We start from the raw sequence: 26,611 nt of genomic DNA, 5'->3' as shown, positions 1-26,611 counted from the left end.
GAAAAGCCTGTGCAGACCAAGTGCAGTGTAGTCTACAAAGGGCAAAGAAACTGAAGTTTACTGAGTCTAGCTATTTTTTTTTTTCCTCTCTCTGGATATATGCATTTCCCCCCGGCCCCAGCTTCACTTTCAGTTCTTAGAAAATAGAAATGTTCTGGAATTACGTGATCCAATCCCAGTACCATGTATTGCTCTACCTGACCTACCAATATAGGTGGAAGGCGTGTAATGAAAGTCGCAGGAATCTGCAGAAAGAGAAAAGCAGAGATTCAAGGTTAAGACTGTTTAATGCTTCCCAGGAGAACTGAACTCCTTCTTTGCTTTGTCACAAGCTTCCTAAATGGCATGAGACAAGCTCCTTAACCAAACGTTTCACATCAAGCCAGTACTTACTCATTCCTTTTTATTTTCTTGAGTATGCCTAAGATCTTAAGGTCTAACGAGAGGGATTGCTGAGCACCTGAAACCACAAACAACTCAACAGAAGCTTTGCTTTTAATTGGAGGTACCATGCAGTGTGAAGAATTAAAAAAAAAAAAAAAAAAAAAAAAAAAAGTCTTTAAAATCAGCATCCAAAATGAATGGGTACTGTATAACTTTGGATCTCTATATGCCTCAGCTTCCTATCTATGAAAATAATGTCCCTTGGGATATTTTAAAATATGAAATTAGTTCCTGTAACACTAAGTGCTGTGAAAGAGACATTTTAGTAATTCTGTTTATTTAGAGAAAGAGGTGAATATTGGAAAGAGAAGTCGGGTCATGCATTGAGTAAAACATATAAAATACTGAATAAATATTTCTTAATTGTTCTGTGCACTGAATAGGGCAGAGGTTCAGTAGGACAATTTATAAATTTGTGTGTATATATATTTATACCTATTTATAATGTGGTCTTAATTACTAGAAGGTTGCTTGGGCAAGTTAAACTAGCACTTTGGAGCCTGAATTTTCTTTATTTTTCTTTTTTTTTTTTTCAATTTGGTTCTTTTAATATGTCTTTTGTGTATATTGTAATAAATTGTAATATTAAATTAGTGGTGTAGAGATATTATTAAAATGTATGAAAACACAGAAACAAGCTCTTGCTTGTGATTATGTATATCAGTCTTATTGTGTTGGAACACTTGTTTATCAGTGTTTTGGAAGCCAGGTATGTGATACAAAAAAATAATTATTTTGGGGAGGGATGTCTGTTTCTGAATATGTTCCACACTGAAATTTTCAGTGTTGGATATAGAAGGACAGTGAGGCATGCATTCATATAATTCTAGAGTTTCTTTATTTCAGACTTCTGAAATTACTGTGAGTTACTTAAAAGTTTGGGCATGCATTTTCACTATATTTGTTTGTATGACAAAATCTGTCCTGTATATTAATTTAGTTTAAGATGTATGTTACTTTATTTTCAAAAGATGGTATATTTCAAATAATTATTGGATAAAGTAGGATAAAATTGGATTATGAACTATATTTGCGAATGTCGTGGGGTTCTTATGTTTCTAGGGGTATACAAGTAATGATAAAATAAATGGAGCTGCCTATGTCAGTGACAGTAGTTGCCATAGTAATTAATGCCCTTTAAAGAAGGGCCTATATCTTTGTGTGTGTGGGTGTGCATCTATGTGTAATGTGTGTGGGATGCTGCAACTGAAGCTTGAATATTTCAAGAGATCATATTTTGAACAAATAATACTTTAAAGAATATGCCCAGATTCTCTTTCCTATTGTATTAAATACTTCTATTTTTTATGTATTTTCACGTTGATCTACTGCCCAACTTCTTGGAAATTTGATACAAGAGCTTTCCTTTAACATAAAGACTGTTTCTAGCAATTAAAAGAGAGAATATATAATTACTACTTCTCTGAAGAAAGCTTAACCAAATTCCACATGAATCTGAACTTTTAACTGGTCTTAGAATTGCTTACAAGCAGTTGGTAAACCATTTTTTATACTTCTTTAATAAACAAGCTACAAGTGCTTAATCAGATCTGATGTTTATTATAGCTTCACATAACTTTAAAATGTGGCTCTAAACATTGCAAGAAAACAGTCAGTGTTATCTTAGGGAATTATACCTTTTCTAATATGAATTCGATCTTCGTTATTAGCCAGAGAACTTCCAAAGCATCTGCTTGCTTAAATTTTCAAAAATTGTTAGAGGAAACTAATATATGTAAATAACATTCATAGACGCTTTAAGCTTATCAGATGCTGCTGGATGCTACAAACAACTCATCAGTTTTTTGTGTTACTCCTGTTGCTGGCTGTGCCAGCCTATTAACACTCCCTTCGAGTTTACAGTACTTCAGCATAAAATAGCCATAATTAACCTTGTTCAAAAGTGTGAGAAAGTGTGGAGAATACAGGTAGAAGGAGAAAATTCAAGTCTGTAGAATGTGGTCAGAAGAACAGGAATGGTGGTGACAATTTTTAGAAGAATTTAGAACGTTATGTGGTGTGCTTTTTTCAAATATGTAGTAAACAGTTGTTTCACAATGTTCTTTTATTTTTGGTTAATCCCATATTTGCACTTGCAGTTGCAATTCTGCATTCCTCTTTGTCCTTGGTTAAAAAAAAAAAACAGCAAGATGAGCAAGAATCTTCTCAGAAAGAGGAGAAAAAGTCATTCTAAAAAGATATGGAATTTAGCCGTAACTTATTTGAAACGTTAGTAACCAAAGAAAATGATTGTTTACTGCTACGTATCTCATATTTATACTAAGTTTGTAGGGTTACATCAGTCTTCTCACATTTGACAAAGTGGCTTTCTGGAGATGGGAATATTCTCTACTCTTGGTAATTGTGGATTAATTTTAGATGAAAAAAGGATTTTTTTTTTTTTTTTTTTTTTAAAGATGGAACATATCTAGAGTAAATACCAACTGAAGATGATCAGCTTTAGTGTTTGAAGCAACAATCCTTCAGATAATGGAGATAGTTGTTTCATCTCAGCTTTTCAAATTCAGCTTGTTTCGCATGCTGTGTATGTGACTTTTCAAGCAGCAAAGTGTAGTATGTTTACACTGGAGAGGCACAGTGGTGAGGGTGTTTTGGAAACTCAATTTGATAGAATAGGTACGTTTTTCTGTACAGGAAGGTCTCGGAGTTTTTCATAAAGGAAGACTGATGGAAGCACAGTGACTGAATGAAGAAAGCTTGTGATCAAAGAGGGATGGTCATCTAATAACTTCAGTGTATGTGGCTCTACATGTAGTAGTTGTGGGCTTGAAATATCTAATGTCTCACTCTGCTTTCTTCTACCTTGTTGTTACTGTGCTTTCTTTTTGAATGCTGGAAGAAATATAGTGCGTTTAATCCTCCCTCAGGACTAATGACATTGTCTCTTCGCTTTACATGGCTGTCCTTTACGTGCCTAAACCATGACAGTGGCTTAAGAAATAGATTATGATTTTAAGCATTTGAATAAAAAAGCTAAATATTGGGAGATACAGGGACTTTCAAAAATGGAAGATACCTGGTTTTATGGCTTCTTCAGTTCATTGTTAAAGAAATTATATATTCTTTTTGTTGCAGAGTTTTTAGTGGGGCTTAAAGATAGTAAATACAAGTAGGTTAGTTCTCTGGAGCTTGAATACCCACAGCTATGCCTACAGCTGTCCTGTTAAGGCTTAAATATAAATATATACAAACTAGAGAGTCACCAAAGACTGATTAAATGCAGTTCGTACAGCAGAATTCAGCAAAGTGCTAATATTCTAACATGGATCAAATGAGACCTGCAGGAGGCCTATAATGATGTAGCAGCAGGCATACTTTGAGTTTGAATGGTATATGGTCAGAGTAATGATAAATGTATTGCTTATTCTGTGTAGACTAAAACCATGCTAGTGTTTACTATTGCCGTAACAACTGTACTTTCACATCTTAGTTCTCTTTATGTTCAGACTATTTGACTTCTCCAAAACTGTAACTTATAAAACCAAATTTAAGAGTCTTAACTGTCATGTTTCTTTTTCCTTCTTCTCCAAATGATGCATTTTTTTGGTATAACTCAAAAGTTATAGTTGTGCTACTATGTAGCTTCTATGGTAATACTGCAAGCTGATTTTTCTCAGGTGTAAAAGTATAAGTCCTTTCAGTTTTAGTGGGAATTAAATGTTTTTATTCAGGGCATCGGGTATTTGAAGATCTGAGCTAATTAGACTTTCCTATTTTAATGTTAATGAAACAAAATATTAACTTGTATATCATTGTATATTTCTTTTAGACACTTATTTAAGCACTTATCTTTTGAAATTAAAAGTAGAATGTACTGAACTAGGATTTTTTTCATCTTTTATTTAACTAAGATCCTTCGAAGTGTAATAAAATGTAACAAGGAATATAACTTTATAGTATCTTCCATTTAAAATTGCTGGCAAGATCTTGGGGGAAACAAAAACCCCCAGTTAAATATTACTAAAAGTGATTTCATGGTATGTTACAAAGATTTGAGAAAGCCACTGTGGGTTTGCGTTTTTAGTGGGCTCTCTCAAAACATTGAGTTGAGATTATAGATGTTAATTAAAGGATCCCCTTGTGTTTTACTTTTTTTATTACATCTGCATCGATATGCATGTAGTAAACTATCAGTCCAGTAGCCTGTTTCCTTCTTTTGTCTTTGCTTGAGCAAATTGTATATAATAAAAAACTCTAGACATGTGCTTTTAAATATCTGTGTGTGTTCTGGTTATCTGCCATTTACTGATATTTATTCTTATGTTTACCTTTGTATTCTCCCTTTTTATGAAAGAATTGGTATGTGCCACATCATGCTAACTCTCCCTGTTGTGGTGTTTTGTTTTGTGTTTTTTTTTTTTTTTTCTTTTTATGCCTTGCATAAATTGTGTCTTGCAATGGTTTAGTTTCCATTGATTTGAATTTTTCTTTTGTTTCATGGTTTTATTTGCAATTTCATTTGCATAACCCTATTGGAATTCACCTATACAAAGGACTTTTCTTGCCGTATCTACATTGGGGTAGCTGCCTTCATAGAGACTACTGTTCAATGTCTTTTAAAAAGTTTAGCTTTTCTACTGTTATTTTCTTAACAAACTGTGTTTTTAAAAAGTATGGAAAAATATCCATACTCACAGATGGTAGCAAGTATCCATATGTGCTTCTATTTGACTGAACCATAACAGGAAGTTTTCATGTTCTCCTCCTCCCTCCCGCCCCCGCACTCTACTTGTTGCATTTAGTGGCTTAATTTCCCTAAGAGAGAAACCTTTTTAAGATGTAAGTATCATTTTTACTTGTTCAAACTGCACTGGGTTTTGCCAGCCATCTGTGAAGACAAGGGAATAGACTTGGCATGTGTCGCAATCTTAGCTGAAAATGTAATTTTCCCATAATTTCCAGTACAGTTTTTTTCCCCTCATCATCTGCAGAATAAATGCTCTTATTAAAATTTAAGAAGCTAGTGACTCATCAGATTAAGCAACTAAAGAACATTTTTCCCCTGGATAGCAAATGGACTTTTTTGCTCTCTTGATATCTGGAGTTGCAGCACTTGTACTGTCCTAGAGGGAAGAAAAATAAAAGAATGTCAAAAATGTTGATACAGTTGTTTTAAGGGTTGGAATTTCACAGATACTGAGCAGACAGTTATTTTGATGCAGTCAGTGATGCTCATCCCTGATGGTAAATATGTTACAAATATGGAATGTATGTGTTTATTTTTTGATTGCATTGTATCTGAGTAAAGGTTTTGAAAATCCCAATTGGTTCACTTATTTACCCCACAAACCACTGTGTTTGTAGAGACTTAGTTTTATCAAACCCTAACAAATGACTTGTGCTTCTGCAGAATGATTAGAATGCTGCACCCCAGCAACATCTCTCGGCACGTAGTTTCCCCATTTCCTCTGTTTTCTAATGAGATTTGTGTGGAAGTAGGTTTGAGTAGCCTGTGTTGCCTCGCAGTCAGTTTTACTGGTGCCGTCAGTTTTACTGGTGGTTTTGGGGGAAGTTATAAACAAACCTCGGCTTTTGCTGGTTTTGTTTCAGTCATGTTGTTTTATGTATTTGAATAAGATACATGTAATTTTTTCCGTTGTTTGACAATAGCATCATTTGGAAGACAAAGTTTAAATTGGTTCCAAAAAAAAAAAAAGCAATCGTTCCTCTTTAAGTATAAATTCGTTCTTTTGCAACAAATTTGCTTTGACCTGTCTGTTGCTAATATAACAAATACTGTATTGTCAAAGTCTATTACTTTTTCAGCCTTAGAAGCTTGAGTTTTGTTATGTAAATCTGGAATATAATCCTGATAATTTTTCCTGGAAGTACATTCATTTTAAAGCACACATTCTCTTTCCAAGTAATACTTTTCTGTGGTTCTGCCACTTGTAGCTTCATTTTAGATTTCAGGAGAGTGAAAAACAAGATGGTATCTAGTAAATATGTATCACGTTATGGAAGTTGTGCTTGTTTTTGAAAATTGACCGTAACTGAGGACTACAGCAGTTTGCATGTACAAGAATATACATACAGAAGTAAATTGCATTTATAGTTTCAGCTGTGTTCCATGTTCTTGAATGGCTTGGAAGCCTAATTGCACTGGTTGAGTTATTATATTGAGTTAAATATGTTATAAGCAGGTCCTATTAAAGATTGTCCAATTGCCTGTCTTGCTTTTCCAGTGCGTTTCAACGCTGTCTTAGACCATGTGGATGTTCATAGTGCTATACAGCACAACACAAAAATGAAAAGCCAAAGTAACATTACATAACTGGTAACTTCCAAGAGGGATTATGATACATGTAAATAACTGCATAGTATTGTATTTCTACCTGCGGTGCTTCTTTTCCCCTCTTCTTTTTCTGTCTCGGTGTTCATTGCTGTCTGTGCTTGTATTTTGGCTTACGTTGTAAGCCTTGGGCAGGTGAAATGCCTTTTGGTTTGTTTCATGTGATTGTGGGTGTGTTTCTGAGAGCTCAAAATTTAATAGTTCCAGTAGTGATACGGGGTATAGGGAGGGCAGGAGGATCCCTTGAAGCAGAGCTGCATTAAGAATCGCAGTGCTGTTTTCCACAATTTCATTTTCTATACGTTGAGCAGACAGAATTATTTTTAGCTCTTTAATTTTAGTATGTTTCTACAGCAAATGTTTGGGTGCTGGGATTGTCTCTAGTGCTTGAGCATGGGTATGTTGGAGAAGGGTAGAAGGAGAGAATGTTGAATAACAAACATCTGTTTATTATAGCATAAAACACCTCTGTTGTGCTGTTCAGACCACCTGATTATTAGGATTGTATCAGTGTCCTGGTTTGAGGTAATCTTTTAGCTTATGACTCCTTTTTATTTTTTTTTTTTATGTAATGGATGGAAAGGCCTGGTAGGTTGCTCTGAAATTCTAATAGGCTTTATGGTTTTTACAGTCTCTTAGCAACTTCATCTGTAGATGATAGAGTTTTTGCTCACCAGCTGTCCAAGTTAAAATGCAAAACATAATAGAATATTTCTATGGCTCATTTTAATGTAAACAACAATCTCTCTAATAGATTTCACCTTGTTGGCCGAGCCAGTGTCTGCTGTGTTGCAAGAACAAATATTCTCTAGGATTACAGTGCTTAGTTTTTTGCTGAATTTTTATTTAGTATTGTTCCTTTTGTATAAAAAATGAAATAGATATAACATGCAAACAGATATGAAACCATTTTATATGAAGTCACAATAAAAACGTTAACCATTCCTATTGCCATTTGCAATGAGAGATGAAATAGTGTATCTCTTAAAGATGAATATTCTCATTCTGGTTTGGATATTGCATAACTTTTGCAGAGGGGCAGGGGTTGTTTTCTGCGTGTGTGTGTGTGCGTGTTAATCATCTGGTTCTTTCAAAGGTGAGGAGTAAAAATTTCTCCCTTCCTCAACCCAGAGGAAATCTGCGTCCCTGAAACATGAGATTTGACTACCCCTCTGTAGTGTGTATGATTTAAAATATTGTTTCAAAATTAGACAGTCTGTGATGCAAGTACTGCTTCAATTTTTGAATCTGTTGGTAGAGAATGTCTTTACAGTCCCATGTGTCTGTGAGATGTACTTGTAATTTATTTAAAAGCATCTAATGCTAGCTATTTACCCCACTGTTCTCCTGCTACTTGAACTGCAATGCACGTATTAAATTATTAACAATTTGAAAATCTTCACAATAGGGGAATCTAGAACTAAATGCAACAAAATTCTGTTTTCTTGAACTTTCTTGGATCATTTAGTCTTTTATGTGTAAACATTAGATGAAAAAGGAGGGATGAGGACATATGCTTTTGCAATATCAATAGTCTACATACTCAAACTTTTCAATTCTTCCCAAGGGTATCTTCCAATAGCATATTTGTAAAGTAAAATACTGTAGTTTGAGGCACATCCATCCATATGTCTGTTTTGATTTACACCCCACTTTGCCATGCACATAGAAATAATGCAGTAGGATGTTCCTGGCCTGAAGATAATGTGATTAAAAAAAGAACGCTTACCTTGCATATATTTTGATGTTTTAATGTGCATTTTAGTCATCTGTACAAGATTTGACAAAGTTTGTTACTGTGCTATTGAGCATCTAGGGATTGTTAAATATTTCTTCCATTCCCTTCAAAAAAAAACCAAACAACCAAACAACCCAACCAAAATCAGAGAGAAACAGGTATCGATCAGAGCACTGGCACAGGCTGCCCAGGGAGGTTGTGGAGTCCCCTTCTCTGGAGATTTTGAAGACCGCCTGGATGCAGTCCTGAGTAATGTGCTCTAGGCGATCAATCCTGCTTTGGCAGGGGAGTTGGACTAGATGATCTCTAGAGGTCCCTTCCAACTCTGAAAATTCCGTGATCTGAAATAAGAATATGAGAATGATACAAAATGAAGAAGCTCTCTTACTATCAGATTATGAATGGGAGAGTGAAACTGCTGTAACGTAATCTAAAATGCTAGGTCTGGAATAAAATTTCTATAGTCAATATTTTCACATGTCAGAGTGTTGATAACAGGCAGTATGAAAAATGTTGTAGTCATGTCATTAATTTTGTAGAAGATCTCAAGGACTGCTTTCTGCATTTTCTGGAACAAGGACAAAGCCTAAAGAATAAAAACTGCATGCAACAATAATTGTATGTAACTCTAGGTTGTAACACTTCAGAAAAACAGTAAAATTAAAAGGCCCCGATAACCTGATTTCATAGTTAACTTTAGCATGCAGTTCAGTATATGTATACTCGCTATCCAGATATACCCTGTAACTGTCCAGGGACCATTTCTAGAAATAAGTGCATTCGAGTCATGGAACAGAATAGTGCTCTGAGGAATTTCTTACAGTCTTTTCACAGACACATTTGTGCCAAAGTGCTTTGTCTCTCTTTTTTCAGAGTTGCAATAGTTTCCAAGTCTTTTGAAGGAAAAACCGATCGAACAGAAGACTGGTATGGAACACAGTACAAGCAAGAAGCAATTTCTGATGAAGTTATTAAGGCATGTTAAAACTTTTAAGATATTCTAATATCTGCAAGTGAAATACATTCTTTGTCTAATTTTCCATTTCGTTGAAGGGAGAACTTAAATCTGCTGCTCCACATAACATGAAAATTGTATCATGAGTCAGTTTAATATTATGAGAAGTAAGGATCTTATGTTAGTCTTTAGATTTCAAATATTCGTTACATAGGACAGATAGATTTTAATGGTTTTAAATCATGTTAAATACAGGGAATGTTACACCATTTTTTGCTATAAAAGATCCATAATTAGTGTGGCTACTTAAAAATGTAAGCGTTAACTTTTTAAAACTTTTTAAAATCTCTATTAAATGTTAATGAACTAAATTATTCTTTAAAAAGGAATCTTTTACAACTGCTGTGTGTAACTGTTTCTGAAACTGATTTTTGCAAATTACGAGTATATTTTGCCAATTAAAGCTTCTAAAAATCAAAACTCCAGCAAAGGAGGTGGGCAAATCCTTATTGAAATTTGTTATTGATCTAGTCTTTTAAGAAGAGAGGGCTGTAAAATGCACACTAGAGCTAAATTGGACTTGCTGAGCATGCTTCGAACAAACATTGCAAAGAACTCTTCACTTCTTAAGCTTGGCCATGCCTGTGTTCTTGATTAGAATTCTTGCTTATGAATAGAGTCTTATACCTTCATTTAGAGTTCACAGTAGCACAAAATATGAGACAGAGAACCATGTTCTGCTCTACTGTAAACTTTCCAAAATTCTTTTCTTTTTTTTTATTATTATTTTTTATCTTTTGTCTTCTTCCTCGGAGTACTTCATCCTGCTGATAGCCTACCCCAACTTGGTTTCCCAGATATTTCTCTCTTCCCCTGTTGTCTTAATAGTATTTACACATAAGCTAGTGGAACACATTTTTAAATCTCTTATTAGAGCATAAAATAAATAAGTATATATCCATTAATTAAGAGAAATTGTACTTAGCCTTATTGTTTCTCCTATTTATCTAGAAATGGCAAAATGCTGACCTGAATGGGAAATTCAAGCTTCCAATGAAGAACGAGTTCATTCCTACTAACTTTGAGATTTTGCCATTGGAAAAAGATGCGACGCAGTACCCTGCCCTTGTCAAGGTAAGCTGTCTGTAATTGTTCTGTTCGCTAGCTAACCTTCTAGGAAATGAACAGTTAATTCCTATGTGTTTCTAAATTAGAGATCATGTCATATTTTAAGGTATAATAAAACAAAAAAAGTACATAACTTAATGATATTACTAGAAAGACAGTAGAAAATTCATTCTTCCTAAACTTTGGATTATGACTGTTTGGGTTCCTACGAAAAGTAATCTACAAACCACTTGAACTCTCTTTACCCTTTTGAAAGTGTGTTAACAATTGATGGAAATAGTATTAAAGTTGTTTATTCAGCCGAAGGGTGACTGCCGCTCTTACTTTTTTTGAGCAATGTTCAGTAAGTCGAAGTTAAGGCTATTCTTTTGTAACTCCGTATGGAAAAAGTTTGTGATTGCTTGGAGAAAGGGAGGAAGAGATGTAAACACGTAAACAAACATTACTCTTCAGTCTCCTGGAAGCATCATTTAATCACAGAATCATAGAATGGTTAGAGTTGGAATGGACCTTAGAGATCATCTAGTTCCAATCCCCCTGCACTGGGCAGGGACACCTTCCACTAGACCAGGTTGCTCAAAGCCCTATATCCAGCCTGGCCTTGAACACTTCTAGGGGTGGGGCATCCACAGCTTCTCTGGGCAATCTGTTCTAGTGTCTCACCACCCTTAAAGAATTTCTTCTTAATATCTAATCCAAATCTACCCTCTTTCAGTTTAAAACTGTTACCCTTCATCCTATCACTACACTCTCTGATAGAGAGTCCCTCCCCATCTTTCCTATAGGCTCCCTTTAGGTACTGGAAGGCCACTGTAAGGTCTCCACGGAGCCTTCTCTTCCCCAGGCTGAACAGCACCAACTGTCTCAGCCTGTCTTTATAGGAGGGGTGCTCCAGCCCTCTGATCATCTTTGTGGCCCTCATCTGATCTCAGTACTTATAGCAAGTCTCAGTTTTTCTCAGTACTTAAAATTTACTAAAAATTATTTCTCACTACTGAAGTGTAGCTGTCTTTGCTAATGCTCATCTCTATTCTAGGCTTAGTTGGAGGATAAATAGGAAAAGTCGTCTGCAATTACATGTAGTGCTTCAGCTTGAATACTCAATTCAGGAACACTTTTTGCACACTAGATTAATGTAAGTCTACTTCAGTGCAACGATATCTTTCAGGAAAACATATTTGTTCTGCACAGGGCGTTTTAGGTATTTACTTGAAGCAGTATTATTAACAGATGAGGACTTAGAGAATATGTTTATGTTATCCTGAACTGAAACCCTAAACCTTAGCAGGGACACTACTGCAGCTCTGTTAAGTAACTCTAATTGGTTTGCTACAGGAACTTGATGGTCCTTTAGTGTCTCTCTAGCAACTAGGCAATTGATCCGCAGAAAAGCTTTGCTTTAAGGCATCGTTGCTTTAGAAATGTATTTGCTTTTAGTTTTTCCTTTCCCTTTAAAATATGTTTTCTGAGGGAGAATGTTTTCAGTCTTCTGTACTTGATGAAATAGACGTTACCTATTTTGCCTGCATATCTCTTATTTTTTCCCCAGCTTTGTGTCTATGTCATTTTCCTTTTGTGGGCCCTGGCATTTGTCTGACCCCACAGCAAAACATTGCAAGAACAACAAATCAGCAGAGATTAGCTGTACAAAAAAAGCATTTTTTCTGCTATTTTATATGCCTAAGTGAGCTCACTGTGGACTGGACCAGTGTTGTGGGGAAAGAGAGGGACAGGAACAGGATGGCCGTTTTCACTGGCAGCATGTCACTAGGTCACCTCTGTTGTAATGGCACATCTTGCCCTGAAAAACCCTCAGGACAGAGGGCAGTTAGGATATGGGCTTTGGCCTGAGGGCTGGGTTGTTGCCGTGGTCTGCAGCTAGACATCTCCAGCTATTGGACCAGGTCTCCAGTACTACAGACAGGCTCTACTGTTTATCATTCTGTCTCTGATGTAAGACGTATTCTAAACGGCGTAGTAGCAATTTAACAGAATAAAGAATTTGTTGGCTTGGAGAGAAGCTATAATTTGGCTTTTTAGTATAAGTTGAACATTGGGTAGAGAAAGGTGTGTGGTAAGAGACAAGACTTACTTCTTTTATGCAAAAAGGAGGAGGAAAATACCCTGCCAAATCTCTGAGAAGCAAAGAACATCTGCTCAGAAATATGAGAAAGAGAAATAGCTTTACATTTTAAATCTGTCCTATGTATATCAATTTAAAGAAAAGATGTTTGGGGGGATAAAGTTAACTAGAGTTGGAACAGAGAGAGTATCTACTTCACAGCTTTTGTGAGAGAAAAAGCACTAGGGGAGGTTGTTTAGATTCTTTTCTGTACTAGGATTTTATTATAAAAAAAATTGGTGACAGATCTTTTAACTAATTTCCAACTAGTTTTACCACTTTTTCTAAATGCGTGTGTGGTTTTTGTTGCTAGTGTTACTTTAAAACAACATACAATGCATTAATATTTTTTACTATAAGCATTAAATACACAATTATATTCTTAGGCTAAAACATGTAACTGTATGCTGCCTTAGTGCTGATTAATCTTTTAATGCCATCATTAGCAGGGAATTTTGTGAAGCTAACTCTATATTTGTCTTTGATCGCTCCTGCTTTAGAAAAGTAGTTCCCATTTTGATCATAAGCTCACTCACAGTGCTGCAGCCATTGAACCGCCTGTTATGGTGGCATATGGTAAGAAGAGAGTCTCAATAAGGATAGATGGATGTAACACAAACATGTATAGCAAGAATATGAATGTAAGGGTGCAACACTACACTGAAATTTGAAGTAGTGAAGAGACTTTTTTTTTTTAATAGTGTAATATATTACAGTTAAAAGTTAGGTGACTTAACAAAACCTCTTTTCTTGACACAGGACACTGCTATGAGCAAACTGTGGTTCAAGCAAGATGACAAATTTTTTTTGCCAAAAGCTTGTCTCAACTTTGAATTTTTCAGGTATGCAATGTTAAGTATATATAAATTGCTGTCCAAAACTTTGTTGTTTGTCAGGAGTCTCCATTTCCGTGGAAAAAACTTTGTTGCGTGTATTGAGACTTTAAATTGTTTTTCCTTACTTGGGAATATGCAATAAGCTACAGTAGCAGGAAGGCTGGTGTAAGTCACACGGCACTTGAGTAGCAAGCAGTTTGAAGTGCTCCATCTATATATGAACAGGAAAAGTTTATCTGAAAATACTTTTAAAACACATTTGCTTCTGTGTTTTATTTGCTATACCTGAAATATGCCTGCCAGTAGGACCTACTACATACTGCAATATATATCTTTAAAAAAGCACGTGTATTATTTTTAATTAATGACTAAATCACAGCTATTTCAAGATAGTGTTTTCTTTATAAAATGCTATTCTGATAACGGTTTTACGTTCAAATTCTATTTTAATTTGCATAACGTGAGATAGTATGCTGACACCAGCAACTGATTTTTTTTTTTTTTTTTTTTTTTTTTTAGAAGAACATGATCTGTATTATCAATGAATGTGATTCTCACCTCAAGATGCATGATAAAGTGCTGTAATGTTAATTCTGGTCTTGCATTATTTTCGTCACAGGAAAATTCTTTTTTTTTTAAGTGAGCATGACAATGATGTACCTTAGCATTCCTTTCAAGTAGTAATTTCTAAATTTTGAAATAAAATTGCAGCTGTCTTTAGAGTGCAGCTATTTCTGTGCTGTACTACTGAAAGTGAAAATAATTAAAGGAACTCTTCTCCTTTGGCCTAATTAAATGATTCAGTGATATTGCTGGAAAGGCTATTATGTGGGCTGTCGTAGATGCTCACAGATGCACTGTTGAGTCCTTGTTTTGAATGAGCACTTGAAATTTTTCTTGGCAGAATTTTAGATAGAGGCTTTTTTCAGAGGATGTCAAGTCTTGGTACTGGTGTTGGTACTAGTTGGGGAAAATAGGTTGGGCATTTCCTCTTTCTTTTTGGTTTTTGAAACCACAGGGCAAACATTACAACTGTTTCAACTTTGACGTGTCAGGAAATGGAAGATAAAAGTCTTATTCAGAGAACAACGATTGCAATACCTTGACGCCTTTGCTCATACCTGGTGGCTTTCCCTTGTACTATGTTTGGCCAAAGTTCAAAACTGGATTTTATTGATCGACACTTGAGTTTGTTACACAGTTTGGATTTTTTTTTAAAATAAATTCCAAATGAACTATGAGTGATCCAATCTCTGTACCAGTTTATGAATGATTAAAAGCTAATAACTGATGTTATGTAGAGCACACTAAGGTATAAGTATGCGCACATACGCACAATATCATAGAATCATAGAATGGTTCGGCTTGGAAGGGGCATTTAAAGGTCATCTAGTTCAACCCTCCCGCAATGAGCTGGGATATCTTCAACTAGATGTGTGATGATAGTCTTTCCCAGTTAGGTCTATACTTTCACCTCAGTGAGCCCTTTTACAAAACAGGGAATACTTGAGCTTTGCTGACTAATGGAATGATTTGCCTCTTTCCTCCTAGGAATGGTTACAGGTAGAAAGCCGGCTTTTTTCTTAGGGTTGGAGGCAAGCGTTCTTTCCTTTTCTTTAAAAATGAGATCATAATTGTATATGAATAGACGTGAGGAGATTTGAGCAATATTGGGTGCATCATCTCCAAAAGAAATTGTAAGCAGGATTGTCTGGTTTTGATAGTTAAGAAAGATTCTTAGTGATAATATCTCTTCTGAGACTGTTCATGTCATGCTGATGGTCATTGGAGGAAATGGTGAAATGTATAGTGTTTATTCATGAGACTTGATGAAATTATCCATAGTTTTTGTGGCCAAGTGTACTGGTGAATAAAGCTGTCTTAATAACATGAGTTTTCATAAAAAGTTTGAGCCTCGATTCTAGATCAGAATATGCCAGCTATGCTGCCTTGTAGCAAATTACAAGAATTTGTTCACGTTGCAGACTGCTTCCATAAGGTAGAAAAAACTAGTAGGATTTCTTTTGCCTGCTGCCCTGAGCATCACGGATCACTAGAAGAATTCCTGACCCAGATGTTACAGCAGCAAATGCTGGGTAGATGAATTAAGAGGCAGTTTTTGGGGGGGGTTCCCTCAGACATGCAGTCCAGTAGGAACAATCTGAGTATATGAACCTCTTGAAGTCGCCTTGTTCTAAAACTGAAAATCGTTACATGGCACAAGTCTTGCATTAAAGAAACACCACAGTAAAAACATCTGATACAGGACTTATCCAGCCGAAAGGACTGATGATAAGCTTTTGCTTTTGTATGAATTATGACTTAAGAACTCAACAAGTATCCTTTTTCAAAAGGAAGCAAAATAACAACCTAATGTGCTGTTGTTTTGAAAGGTTTCTAAAGGTAGTTACAAACTTTGCACTTCAATTTTCCTAAGGTTTAGAGACGTGGACGTTAAAAATACGATGCAAATTATTTTTAACTGGATGCTGGCTACTTTCCAGTTTAAGAAATATTTCAAACAACTTGAGTTGCTCACATGGTAACCCAGGATCAACACTTTGGTATTGATTTCAGCTATGTCACTTACAGCTGTGTTTGAAAGCAGAAAACACTAGACTTCAAGATTTTTCAAATATACTATCAGTGATTTGAGTTGTTCTGCTTCCTCAGATCTAGATAAAAAAAGGTAAACTAGAAATAAGCATTTATTTACAAAGTTGTCAGTAATAGAAGGCAACTCCCAGAACAGCATTGTTATTGTTTTCTGTTATTTCTCACTTGAAGATTAATGATTTAGTAGTCTTCATTATTTTTAAAACTCCCTGTTGGCCTTTGCCAGCTGAAGGAGCATACAGAATTTATAACTGATAAGGACATAGTAATCGCTCAAACTGATTAAGTCTCTATTCTAGTATCAAAATGGGAAAGAATATAATGAGTTTGGAGGAAGGTTTATGATAACATCGGATTGACCTACATCTTGCTTTGAATTCAGTCATAATTAAAAAATTCACTATTAATTGGATTTGCATCATTGCCCATATTGAAATTGCTCAGTTTGGGGAATTTCTCATTGTAGGGAGAAATGCAAAAAGCAGAGTCTTTTTTTTTTTTTTTTTTCTTTTAACTCATCTGTTTGCTTAAGTTACACAGGCCTAGAATAATTAAGCCAGTGTTAGTAAAAAAGCATATTCTAGGCTAAGATTTCAGACAATAGCAGGCTCTGCTAATGTAATAGTTTTTTTTTTTTTTAAAAAAAGTATTTTTTTTTTTTTTTAACAATCTCTTTCCATGCTTCCTTTCCTTAATCTAAAAGGAAGGAGAAGTCAAGGCTTTACTGAAAGCTACTTAGGAACCTTCTTAAAAATACCTTTGCAATGCATTTCAAAGTTATCAGCATGTGTGTTGTAGCAATGTGACTTTTCTTTTTTTTAATGTTGGTATACATCATGAAATACCATGCTATATAGGTGTAAACATACATAATAGCATGTCTCAGAATATGACCAGTGGTGACTGCTTAGGGAAAATTAATGCAAATGGCATGAGTTTGAGTTGTAAGCTGTATTCTAACAGCAAATTGTTTTAGATACTGCTGATTATTTCGGTGAAATTGATAATGAATTTATATGCATTTCAGAAGCTTTAGAAATAAATATTCTATCATAGTACAAATAATTTGACTTTGCAGATCTTTAAACCACACAGATATTTAACAATTACAGCAGTTGAAACATGGCTTGAGTCTTTGAGTTGCATTTCTCTTTTTGAGAAATTTACAACAGTATTGTATGTCATCAGATGCTTCTAATACAACAGTAGAGCTTGTATAGTTGTTGCCTTTAAAAGGATAACATAAATATGGTGGTATGAAAAATGGTATGCCAGACTTCTTTCCTGAGCTGAACTTATCGTGTACTGCATATTTTTCATACCACAAATTGTTAATCTCTTAATTGTTGTAATAGAAACTACATTGTTTTCTGATAGTTTAGAATTAAATTATTAATTAAATGTTCAGTACATGGACTTTCATTTCAGTCTTTTAAATTATGTTGTTTATTCAGGGTCTATTTAATTTATTTTACTCCTGCTGAATTCTGACTGTGTAGCAAAGTAAATATAATGTGTCTTGATTTATGAGCACAAATAAGAGAATATCTCTGGACTCTTCAATACATGTAGGCATCACTCAAACCATAAGGAAGCTAAATAATTATTTTCAGGTATGTTCATATTTGGCTTCGAAATAGGAATCCTTTGTAATGGGATCCATCAGCATACTCACAGGAAATACTGTTTCCTTCAGATCAAACTTAAAAGGCCAAAAGAAACTGAGAAATAATTTTAAACTGCATGTTTTACTTTCAACATTTTCTTCCAGCCCATTTGCTTACGTGGATCCCTTGCATTGTAACATGGCCTATTTGTACCTTGAACTACTCAAAGACTCCCTCAACGAGTATGCATATGCAGCAGAACTAGCTGGCTTGAACTATGATCTCCAAAATACCATCTATGGGATGTATGTAAGTACCCAAATCAAGGAAAAGCTTAGAGCCTTAAAAACTACTTCCACTCATCAACATTTTTATATTGATTTGATGGAAGGACTTTTATTTAAAAAATGGGTCTAAGGCTGTTACTCCTTTTGATCTTGGTTATTAACCATCCTTTCTTTAATTTGAATTTTAAGTTGAATTTTGTTCAAAGTCTTCAACGATATTTCCATTCGTAATAAGCAAATTTTCTTTATTTTTATATCATTCATGAAATTAATTAGTTGTAAGATTTGTTCCTCCATTTTATAAAAGAAAAAAGCAACCCTAATCCAAGCTTACATATTTATTTCAGTTTGTCAGATATCTACTAAAAACTTTCTGACTGATGGGGTACAAGACCCCCTTTTCATGCTATTAAATAAATGGTACACTTCAGCTTTCCTGTTCAAGAACTACTGATCATGAGGCTGCATATACATACTCTTCAGTCATGTTTCTTCATCCATTACTTTGTCACTGCTTGAGGTATCAAAGCATTTCTTTTGTTTTTCTTTTTGTTAGTCGCTACATTTATGCTGATCCTCTCCATTGCAACATGACATACCTGTTTATCAGGTTATTGAAGGATGATTTAAAAGAGTATACATATGCAGCACGCCTCTCAGGTTTGATCTATGGCATTGCATCAGGAATGAATGCAATACTTGTAAGTAAGAAAAAGGCGCAGGAGGAAATGAAACAGCTTGGGAGTTGTTGAGCTTGGAGAAAACATTTGACTTCTGCATTTCTAAATGAGATGGTTAATGTTTTTTTCCTTACAAATTAAAGGCAAAGCAAAACTGTATTTTAATCAGTACTGAGTGACCTGTTTAAGATTGCAGTGTCTTGTGAACACGTGTGCAGTGCAATTGTTGCGTTCTAGTTCACATTTTTATTTGCTTGCATGGTAATCTTGAAAGTACTATTGCTGATTTCTATATAAAAAGATTAACTTTTCTGTTGAATGAATACAGATTTTGTTATAATTCTCTAATTCTGCTGTAGTGAGTTGTGGAAATGGATTGTGCATGTGTTCATTAGAAAGCAATGCTAGATATTTATGGCTTTTCCTTAAGTGTTTGTTTTTATTATGTGTGTTATAATCTGTTTTAAAGTGCTGACAATACTTACTTGATAAATACTGATATTATGATAAATGGTTATTTCTTACTCAGCTTCTGAGAGATTTATGATGGGAGATTTTAATAGTCTCTCTTGAAGTTTTGTTAAAAGCTGGTTTGAACCATCATTTTATACCAAAATGTGTTTTGAAATTTCCTGTAGAAGTATTATTTTCCAAAGCAACTTAGTAAGAATATACTGTGTACTGTCTTTACATTTTCTGTATGAAAGAGAATGCTGCAATTTCTTTTTTTATCCAACACAAATCTCATTTCCAGGTAGAATTCACTTAATTTACTGGCAGAATGGTTATCTATTCTCATTTTCTAAGATTGCTGATGTTTCCATGGTCAGAGTTAATTCCTTTTAAAAAAAAAAAAGGGGGGGGGGGAAAGGGTTGTGTGTGTATAATTTTCTTCATTTTTAGTCACAGTTTAGAGTTATTTTAAATATTAGCTGTTCTTGGTAGGGTCTTTATATTCTTCTACTGTAAAGATTCTATTTTCGTATATTAAAAGCAGTTTACTCCATTTTTGTATCTATGAACTTCTAATATTCTTTTCTATATTGTGAGAAGGTTTATAGTCAATAGGTGTAACTGGACAATGTTGATACTTTTAAGCAAGGACAGATGGTACACTGAAAACAATGACCCGTGGTGATTGTTGAACAGTTTGGGTTCATATGCTAATTTAGGGTATCAGCCTTTGTCATAAATCCACTTCTTGTAGCTTTTTCTTCAAATTCATGGTTCAGGTATGTTTCAGCAACTATAGAAGAAAAAATTCTTCCTACTGGAAAGCAGGAATTCACCTGTGGTTTTGTGTCCTAAAATTTAGTTTTACCTTAGTTAAACTGCACAAATTCAATTAAATTCCTGTTTAGAGATACCAAATTTGAAGTTTTTTTCCCCAAAAAAGGCCTTCTAATGCCTTTTTTCACTAGACAAACTTTCTGTAGCTTGATGCAATCATATAGTCATTCTTAAGTTTCTGTGTTGTTTTTTTAAATGACCAAGTTTATTTCATGTATACTTTCAAAAAAAATGGGTATGATCAGATCGATATCTCATTATGATTGTAGACTAAGTACTGTAGTGTTTCAGCCCAGCACCATCCTGGTTATAAATTGTGCTGTTGACAGTACCTCTTTTCTTGTAGCACTGCTTACTTCCACTTACGTAAACTGTGTTTTTGAGCCACATGAATGTGAAACAGGTTAAAAGTAAATTGGAGAGAATATTTAAGAAGGCTGTGAATCTAGATTTCATTACTAAAATGAGAAACCTAGAGTAAAACCATTTCAGTACTCCAAATGTACAGTTTACTGACTAGGCTCAATACTCATAATCATTAAAAATCTGTATTCTGAGTACAGTTTGCTTACATCAACATGAAATTACATTAATTCTCTGCATTCATAACTCCCGGGCAAGTATGCGATATTATATTCATCAGTTAGTTATCTTTTGATGGGTAAAGGGATTTTATTTCGGAGTTCATGTTGAATGACGTTGAATTTAGAGTGTTGAAAAGTGTACTGTTCATTGAATTATACAAGATTTGGTAATTGTTTTATTCTTTCATCTTCCACATTTGAAGCAAATTATGTGCTTTTTCCGTAGCTTTCTGTAAAAGGTTATAATGACAAGCAACATATCTTGCTCAAGAAGATCATTGAGAAAATGGCTACTTTTGAGATTGATGAAAAACGATTTGAAATTATCAAGGAAGCGGTAAGCTACATGAGAAATTTATATTTTGGAGTAATTTAAAATTGAATGCATTGACTTGAAATGAAATTTGAGGGCTGATTATCCATGGAAATACAGAGTGAAATTCTGCTTCATTGGGACTGCAGAAGCTTTTTTCTTTTGTCTTTTTTGTGGCCGTGAATTCCCCAGAGTGCGTATATTACAGTCTTCCGTTAAAAATAAGTGGCCATGGAATCTTCTTTCAGTCGGTCTTTCATATGATCAATCAAGGGAATGCAACTTCCTTTGACAGGCGTAGAAATCTAAGGGAGACGGGGGCAAAAAAGTCTTAACTTTATATCCTGTTTTACAATCTGTAAAGGCCCCAGTGGGATCTAGCCATAAAAGAAAGGGAAATGGATGAAGGGGGAAAGGAAGCGTTGAGAAGATTTGCAACATTTCTTCTCCCCAGATGTGAAGAGGAGCTCTGCTCCTGGGCTGAGATCCTTTGGTGCAAAGTAACCAGCTGGTTAAGTACATGCTGACTTCCGGAAGTCTCACTTCCTAAGTTTAATGACAGATCTATATATGTGGAATGTAAGTTAGGTGTTCTGTTGGTTTTTGGGTTTTGGTTATTTTTTTTTTAAGCTCCTGAAGTGTATTAATGAACAGTGATTGTATTTGCTAAGCCAAACAAGATACAGAATTGTTCTTCTAGTGCTTTCTTTAGAGCAAGACAGAGATAAAATAAAGGAAATGAACAAATTAGAGCAGATTAGAGCAATGAGGTGTGGAGGTATAAATGAGTGTACAAGGATTAGACTGGTGTTGGGGAACAGGCTGACTTCTGGCCCAGAAAGCTTGCAAATAGTCTGCAGTAGATGAGAGAGCTGGGGCTGCAGGGAAGATCAGTCCATGCTTGCTATAGTCTTACTTTAATCCTCTGCTGCTGGTGGTTTTTGAACAGGTGACTGGCCTAGGCAGACACCAGGGCCGTCTTCAGTTCATTACTATTTAGTAGGAAATTTTAAGAAGGGGGGCATCAAACATGAGGTAGATTCATTATAACAGCACTTTAACTGTACCTAAGATGCATGAATTATCTGGAAAGTTTTAACTGGATGTGATAAAAGTCAAGGTAAAAAAACCCAACGCACAGGTCTGTGAATGATCTGTTTGGGATGATTGTCTTTTAGTTTAAGATATTTCCCTGATTGTTGTTACAGTTTGCTTGAACTTTGTCACTATATTATGCCTGTTTTGTCATTTTCTAAACTTTTGTTATATAGGCCTCTTGTATATGTAGAATAAGGACAAAATACAAAAAAGTCAGGTCAGATGGGGAGATCACAGTGTGTCCCCTCAGGTAAGGGAGATAACCAGCTTCTGGCTTTTGTTTGGAACAGATAGAAGGACTCAGCAACTGTACAATAAAAATACAATCCTCAGCAACTCCATGTTTGCTGTTTCTCATTCATCTGCCCTGAAATGAGTTACTTTTTTCCTGTACTGGAAATGATCCCAGCTTGCCAAAACTATTAGTTTGCACTTTCCAGTTCCTCTGGTGGAAGAAAAAGGTTTTGCATATTTTGTAAAGGTGCAGCTGGACTAGAAAGGAGTTTCTTTGAAGAAGCTCACCGATTCTTCTCTCGTACCTCCTTTATCCAGGCAAAGAATGAAAAGAATTTCCCAGATGCTCCTGTATTTTTCTAACAAGTCAGCCCAGGGAAGCAACTGGGAGAAAATAATGTTTTCTATTAGCGATATTTCCCTAACCCTGGACAGTCACCATAGAATATTTCCTGGGTAGAGCAACTTTAGATAAATACTTATTTAGGTCTAACTGCAATAATTTACTTTCCAGCCATTGATTTCGTGGAGATTTTTTATTTCATGCTCGTTTCAACTGTCTTAATGGTTACTGCTTAATCCATAGGGTCAGAAGCCCACATTATTGCTAAAGTAATTTAACACAATTTTTTAACAGGTCTAACAAGCAAGAGAATGTTCTTGACATTTAAAATGTACTCTCAATTTTGTGTACCATCGAAAATATACAAGGCTAATTTTTATGTTTAGAAATAGAGTTCTATAATTTTAACTTAATTATTTTGTTTTAGTACATGAGATCACTTAACAACTTCAGGGCTGAACAGCCTCACCAGCATGCAATGTATTATCTCCGACTCCTGATGACAGAAGTTGCTTGGACCAAAGATGAATTAAAAGAAGCTCTAGATGGTAATGTTCTGCCAGTTTTAAAATTTATTTTTTTTATTTTTTTCTTATAGAAAATGTCTTGTTACTAAACTAACAAAGGTATCTATTTTGAACTCTGCCCATTATTCAAGTGAAGCCCCTGCAGTGCCAGACCTGAGCTGATTCTGGCGGATGTCGGTGCCTCTGCACTTGTCTTCCAGTTTCTAGAAAGTATAGTAGTTCAGGCAAAAGGCCTCAAATGGCAAAACTTGCAGGTAAAAGTTCAGGCAAAACCTGAACAGCTTTGGGGGCATGAGCCTGGGTACGGTGAATCCAATGCCTAACCAACACTGCTAAAAAAATTTGGCTCTAGTTGACATCTTGCAGACGCATTGGAGTGCATCCACATTGTACTTCCCAATGTCCATACTATTTTGTTTTTTCCTTTATCGGGGAATCCTAACTCCTGTTTCTCTAGATAGCAAAGAATTGTAGATAATAAAGACAAAAATACATAATTCCAGTTGATAATAATGATAATAAAGAACACCGTAGTTCTTAACGAAGAACAGGCGCTCCACTATATTTGGAGGAAGAAGAAATTTCAAATTAAGAGATTTGATTGATTTTAGTAATAGCCGAAGAACTTTTCCCTACCTGTATCTTGCTGTGTTACAACAAAAGGCTGTTACTGGGACAGTTTGCAAAATATCTTGTAATATCTTCTTGGAATACACATTCTTTTCAACAAGAATATCTGGCTTTTGTATTTCTTGAGGGTAGGGATTGAGAATACATATCCATAGTTGTCAAAGACTGACCCATGCCATGCTGTTTGAAGTTGTGATGCTGAATACTGCTTCATTAAGATGGACTCTATAGATGCCCTGAGCAGGCTGCACAGGGGTGTGTATTTTTTCTGCAGGGTTGCTCCAGGATAGAAATACAAATGTTTAGTTGTATAGTTCCTTGAATGATTGCAGGTGTATCTGAGACCAGCAGTGGTGCCAGTGCTGCCTGTGAAGTCAATGACAAAGCTAACACTCATTTTTATGGCAGTGTGTTCAGCTATATGTAGGTCTTTCCTTTTTCAATGATACTGAATTTTGAAAGAATAAAGAGATATTGTCTTCCATGTGTAAATTGTCTTTAAAAGATTAATGCTACTGTATTCGGCATAAGAATAGCTGAAAATGGAATGCTGGAAAGGAATGCTGTCTGCTTAGCGCTGCTGAAAATCTGCTTGAAATACGGGGAGTTTATGTATGATTTCTTTTATTTCTCTTTCTTCCCTCTCTCACACTCAATGTGACCATAGTCTTTTGCACTATTAATAAGAAATTCTAGGGGCAAAAATTAAGATTAGGGTTATACAACAATAAGAAGTTGATTTGGAATCAGGGAAAAATGTGGAAATGAATTTTTTGCTGATGGTCAGTTTCCTCTCTTAAGAGAGGGAAAGACTGATAACAGGCATGGTGTAGGTTTTTCTAATACAAATCACAAATCTGTTAGATATGTATGCATACCCCACTGAATAACCGAGTGACCTCATAATCCTGATTGCGTTTGTCTTTTCAAAACTTTTGTGAAATGCAGAAGCATTGTTAGTTTTTATTTTAGTTGAGAAAATGACAAAATGAGAAATTAATAGATTTGGTGATACAGTGTGGGTATTCTTGTAGTATGAGGGAATTAAGAATGGAGATGTTGACTTCGGGATCAACATTCCATCCATTCAACCGTCCTTTCTTCTTCTTTTATTCCACTGATTCTATACATTAAACTATACTTTGCGTGATATATGAAAACTGCTTTGCAAAGACAGGCTAGCATAGAATGTGTGTCTATGTACTCTGGGATATATTGCAAAAATATTTTTCTTGTGTATTGTTTGTTACAAAGATACTATCAAAACACCATATTTGAGTTGAGGTTCTTTTTTTAGTCTAGATGGTAAATGCACAGCCTGTTTCTCAGGCATTATAAATTATAAGCTGCTTGTTAATAACTAAGGCTTTATCTTGGAACACCACCTGAATGATTGCAACTGTTTTCTCTGGAGAATGAATGTTTGTTCATGATTGGAAAGGCGGCTTTTTTTTCTTTTCCTTTGGAATCTGGGTCAGACAGTATGTGAATTCTAAGTAAAACAAACTATATGATGAGTGCTGCTATTTAGACCTGGAAACTTTCCAACGTTGCATTTTTAAGGAGAGATTCACTTTTTCATGATGATGAGTTTCTCCTCCTCCAAGAAATGCACCATATCTAATCATAAGTTAGGTACTACTTCATGTAAAAATGCATGTAATTGATTTAACTGTCTAAATATCTATTCTAGATGTCACTCTTCCCCGCCTCAAGGCCTTTATAGCTCAACTGTTGTCACGGTTACACATTGAAGCTCTTCTCCATGGCAATATAACAAAACAGGTTGGTGTGCTACTTTCTTTAATAGAATGTAAATAAAACAATTTTTATTTAAAAGCAGCATAAAAATGGAAGACTAGTTTAATCTTCTCAGATCTTAAAGGAGTTTTACCAAATGTGATTTCGTAATTTGACTTTCTACTTTTTTATCTTTATGGGAGTATCATGGTGTCATTTTTTCCACTTTAGATTTATTAGGCTAAGTGCTGCCCTTATATCGCTCTTGGAAACTTAATAAAAAACAACTTATGATCTAAATATTTTAAAATCCTATGTTGTGTGTCATTACTGTGACGTGATCAAGCTGCATAAGGAACGATGTGCTGCAGATGCTGCTTTTCCATTTAAAAGTTTCAGGCTAACTAGCAAAGATTTAAGAATCCAAGATCCTTCCAAATTAAGTACTTTGCACAAAGCTAAACAGGAATGGTGGGCCATAAAAAATGTGTCAGCTGTCAGTTGCATCTTTTTGGGAGTAAAAAACATAAAATGTTTGTTCTGTCTTCCAGTAAAATAGTAATGGTTTGTACTTGCATAAGAAATCTAACCAAATATTTGAATATATGTACCAATACAAAGTGTAGTACCTTTCTTTACATTTTTGCCTTTTTTTTTTTTTTTTTTTGTAGCGCTGATGTAGCATTATTTCTGTGTTATGTCAGCTCTGTGGTACTTTACTTGCAGGAGATGTTATAAACACTGCTATTGTCTGCAGGATGTATGGAGAAGAAAATCAACTAGTAAGGAGAGGAAACAAAAAAAATGCCAATAGCACTGGATACACAAAGTTTTCTTTTTCAAGGATGTCTCTAACATTTTTTTAGAGAGTATTTTTCATGTGGAGAAATGTGAAAAATAGTGTCACTTTTTTCCTTCCTTATTTCTTACGTATTTGTATATGAAAGTCAGTTCTTTCTGAAATATAACTGAATGACAGATTTTTTAGGTTTCCATGACGATGCAGCCATAGCAGAGAAATGCATTCTTTAGTTGGCATAAGGGTGGCTATCGAAGAGTCCTACAGCTAGAGAACTGGGAAGGATGTACTGTTGCACCCATAGCTGTGTAATGCTTAGAAATGGTC

At 35.0% G+C, this 26,611-nt stretch overlaps 1 protein-coding gene across 1 annotated transcript in view; it reads left to right on the top strand.

The window, feature by feature from the left end:
* The window catches only part of IDE (insulin degrading enzyme), a 71,984-nt gene that overhangs the window by 28,093 nt on the left and 17,280 nt on the right, over window positions 1–26,611 (top strand). Inside the window, exons 12-18 of the mRNA XM_082486523.1 lie at window positions 9,369–9,471; window positions 10,462–10,584; window positions 13,460–13,542; window positions 17,924–18,068; window positions 20,827–20,937; window positions 23,016–23,136; window positions 25,439–25,530. Of these exons, the coding sequence (XP_082342649.1) occupies window positions 9,369–9,471; window positions 10,462–10,584; window positions 13,460–13,542; window positions 17,924–18,068; window positions 20,827–20,937; window positions 23,016–23,136; window positions 25,439–25,530 (778 nt within the window). The remainder of the gene's footprint in view (window positions 1–9,368; window positions 9,472–10,461; window positions 10,585–13,459; window positions 13,543–17,923; window positions 18,069–20,826; window positions 20,938–23,015; window positions 23,137–25,438; window positions 25,531–26,611) is intronic.

Source organism: Vanellus vanellus, assembly GCF_965231255.1.
Source record: "Vanellus vanellus genome assembly, chromosome: 7".
Classification (NCBI taxonomy): Eukaryota; Metazoa; Chordata; class Aves; order Charadriiformes; family Charadriidae; genus Vanellus; species Vanellus vanellus.
Note: the sequence above shows the minus strand (reverse complement) of the source record. Positions and strands in the feature narration are given on the sequence as shown.